This window comes from Sinocyclocheilus grahami, unplaced genomic scaffold, assembly GCF_001515645.1.
Source record: "Sinocyclocheilus grahami isolate Dianchi unplaced genomic scaffold, SAMN03320097.WGS_v1.1 scaffold6560.1, whole genome shotgun sequence".
In the NCBI taxonomy this organism is placed as follows: Eukaryota; Metazoa; Chordata; class Actinopteri; order Cypriniformes; family Cyprinidae; genus Sinocyclocheilus; species Sinocyclocheilus grahami.
Window position 1 is genome coordinate 7494 of NW_015510928.1, and position 2712 is coordinate 10205.

Sequence of the window (2712 nt, forward strand, 5' to 3'; positions counted from 1 at the left end):
TATATATATATATATATATATATATATATAGAATGTAATGTTGGTTTAGAAAGACATCATAACTTCTGATCAGATTACCCAAAAGTGATTTTGCTAAATTTGTTTCTTGTTTGAGTTTCTCCAGGTAATCAGTTTGTCGATAAAATCCTGCTAACACCTCATACATGCAGAACGAGCGATCACTGCCTTCTAAAACTGAGAACCCGGCGCTTGCACTGGGACGTAAGACAAATGTGTTTTTTGCCTGGTCAAAGTACGCAAATGTGGCTTCATTCACCAAAACAACCACTGCCTGGTCTATGGAGCCATTCTCCATCATCCGTGTGTAGGCCAGGACATTCACTGTCTGGTAGTCTAAAAAAAACATCAATTATTCATTAGTACTCTATAGGCCAAGACTAAGAATGAGAGAGAACAAACATTGAAAATTAAACATTCAACATTTAATTTACACTGAAGAAATCAGATACTTAAAATATACCTGCAAACAATACCACGGTCCATTTAATTTCATTAAAAAGTTTTTACATATAAACATTAAAAATCATTGTCTATTTAACCCTCATGTTTAGCTTCAGGTCTCAGAGAACCTATGACCATTTTAAGTTGAAAAATATGAAAATATACTTACACTGAAGTATCAGGTTTGTATTCAAAATATTATGCATTTTCAAATTAATAAATGCGATGAATTTAAACATGCTAAGATTTTCTTCTTCCTGTTGTCTAAATGATGCATTACTTCCTGTGGAGAAGGAAGGATGAGAAAACAAAACAATATTTTAAATAACCTGTCCACATGGTGATGTGAGGGGAAAGCAGAAGGATTAACACCAATGTCTGGATGATTTCCATGTGTGCCATTCACGCAGTTGTCTTCAGAAAGTAACTAAAAGCCAATGTCTTCCTGTTAAAACAGTTTGACCTTAAAATAACTGTTCTTCGTCACATGATGTCTTGACTAGGTTTTTTTTCGTTCTGTACTTTCACTTTTGTTGTGCTGTGGCTTCCTTTTACAAGTTTGAATTATTTTGTTTTTCTAAGTATTTTAGTCATATTAAGTGATTGCAACTACAAAACTGGCAGTTGCAAAAGAACTGGATTGCACTGTTATAGCAGCAATATAAAAGACCTCGAACGTGTTGTGAATTTTGACAAAACAAAATGTATGTTTTTCTCCTCATCGTGGCTTTTTTAAACACCACCGTTGGGGCAGGTAGGGCATTTTGTCCAAAATATATATTTTTATATAAAATACTGTCAGTTACGTAATACTGTCTAGGTGAATATATTTTAAAAATGGTAAGTGTTTTAAGAAGTTTTAAGTTTGTTTGCATGCCTGAGTGTGCAATCTAGAAATATTTCAACACTCTGCAGTAGCAAACAGAATCTCTGAATCTTACCAATATCTATAAAAAAAAAAAAAACTCACCTCAGTCCAGACGAAGACAAAGGCTAAAAATGACTGATCCAAATGGGTTTTGTGCATATTTTAACTTTAAATTACCTGCATGTGAGCTACTGAAAGTCACTAATAATGATATTACACTTGATTTATTTTAGAAGAACATGCATACCAGCAGTTCATCGGATGTGCATTTAACAATGAAGGGCAAGTAAGCCGTTTCTGGCGCTATGGGTATGATGGCAGAGACATCATGCATGTGGATTTGGCGAAGGAAGCTGTGGTTGCTACCAGTGAACCTGGTCAGCTTTTAGCAGAAGAGAGAAAGAGCAAAGAATACATTAAGAGAAAAGAGGCACGACTAGTAAAGGTGTGTTCTGCTGTGAAAACAGTCTTCCTAAAGTCAAACAACTCCCTCTCCAGGGCAGGTAAATCAGCAGTATATGTATATCACTGTAACTTGGATGCTTTTGATGCACACATATACGTACTGTATATATAAAGTACATTTTATATTTATTTGGTGGTTTCACATTGCAAAATTGATAAACAATTGTTTATTCAAATGTAGCAAAACCTGCAGTATATGTGTCTTCTGGAGGAGAAAAGGATCAGGAATATCTTAAATGTGCTGTGCATGGCTTCTATCCAAACATCATTCGAGTACGTTGGACCCAAAATAGAAGGCCAGTCTATTTTGGTGTATCAACTACTGGAGTACTCCCTCACAAAGATGGCACTTTCCAGATGATCTCCTATCTTAGCCTTAGTAACGTGAGTGCGCAGAGTGTTACCTGTGAGATTGAACACTTAAGCATTGATGGGATACTGAGGATAGCCTATGGTAAGTCACTCTCAAGTGCATAAATAATTCATATGAGCATAATGAAAACTTGACTTGCTTTGTCTCTTTTTTTTCAGAGGAGAAATCTTTGCTTCTATCACAAATCACAGAGATTGTACTTAAGGCAGTGGCTGCCTTTCTTCTCGGATTTGCTTTACCAGTGTGCCTAACTGTACTATTTATATGTATAAGGCAACAAACAACAAAACCACCCGAGGACGAGATAAAAGACACAAGTGACGAATCAGAAGCATCTTTAGCTTTGAATTTAATGAATATTTCGCAGGAAACATAAGATATTTAAGGCGAGTGTGACTCCAAACTATATAGGCTATTATTATTATTACTGTTGTTATTGCCACAGACAAATATGTTTATATTCATATATGTGTAGAACTGAATCTCAAGTATAGTATACACATAATTTCTCTACAGGCAATAATCACATCTCCATAGGCAATAA

General features: G+C 35.2%; 1 protein-coding gene across 1 annotated transcript; it reads left to right on the top strand.

The window, feature by feature from the left end:
* The first annotated feature begins 1164 nt into the window (after window positions 1–1164).
* LOC107577608 (hereditary hemochromatosis protein homolog) lies at window positions 1165–2626 on the top strand. The gene is made up of 4 exons (XM_016263664.1): window positions 1165–1216; window positions 1564–1833; window positions 1977–2249; window positions 2327–2626. Exons 1-4 carry the CDS (start codon window positions 1165–1167, stop codon window positions 2542–2544), a joined length of 813 nt encoding a protein of 270 aa, XP_016119150.1. The 3' UTR covers window positions 2545–2626.
* The last annotated feature ends 86 nt before the right edge of the window (window positions 2627–2712 follow it).

Bases quoted from the DNA above. Each gene is read 5' to 3' on its own strand.
- LOC107577608 (XM_016263664.1), top strand. From the start codon at position 1,165: ATGTATGTTTTTCTCCTCATCGTGGCTTTTTTAAACACCACCGTTGGG. The intron at 1,217-1,563 runs GTAGGGCATTTT...GATTTATTTTAG, and splicing joins AAACACCACCGTTGGGGCAG to AAGAACATGCATACCAGCAG. The intron at 2,250-2,326 runs GTAAGTCACTCT...CTTTTTTTTCAG, and splicing joins GATACTGAGGATAGCCTATG to AGGAGAAATCTTTGCTTCTA.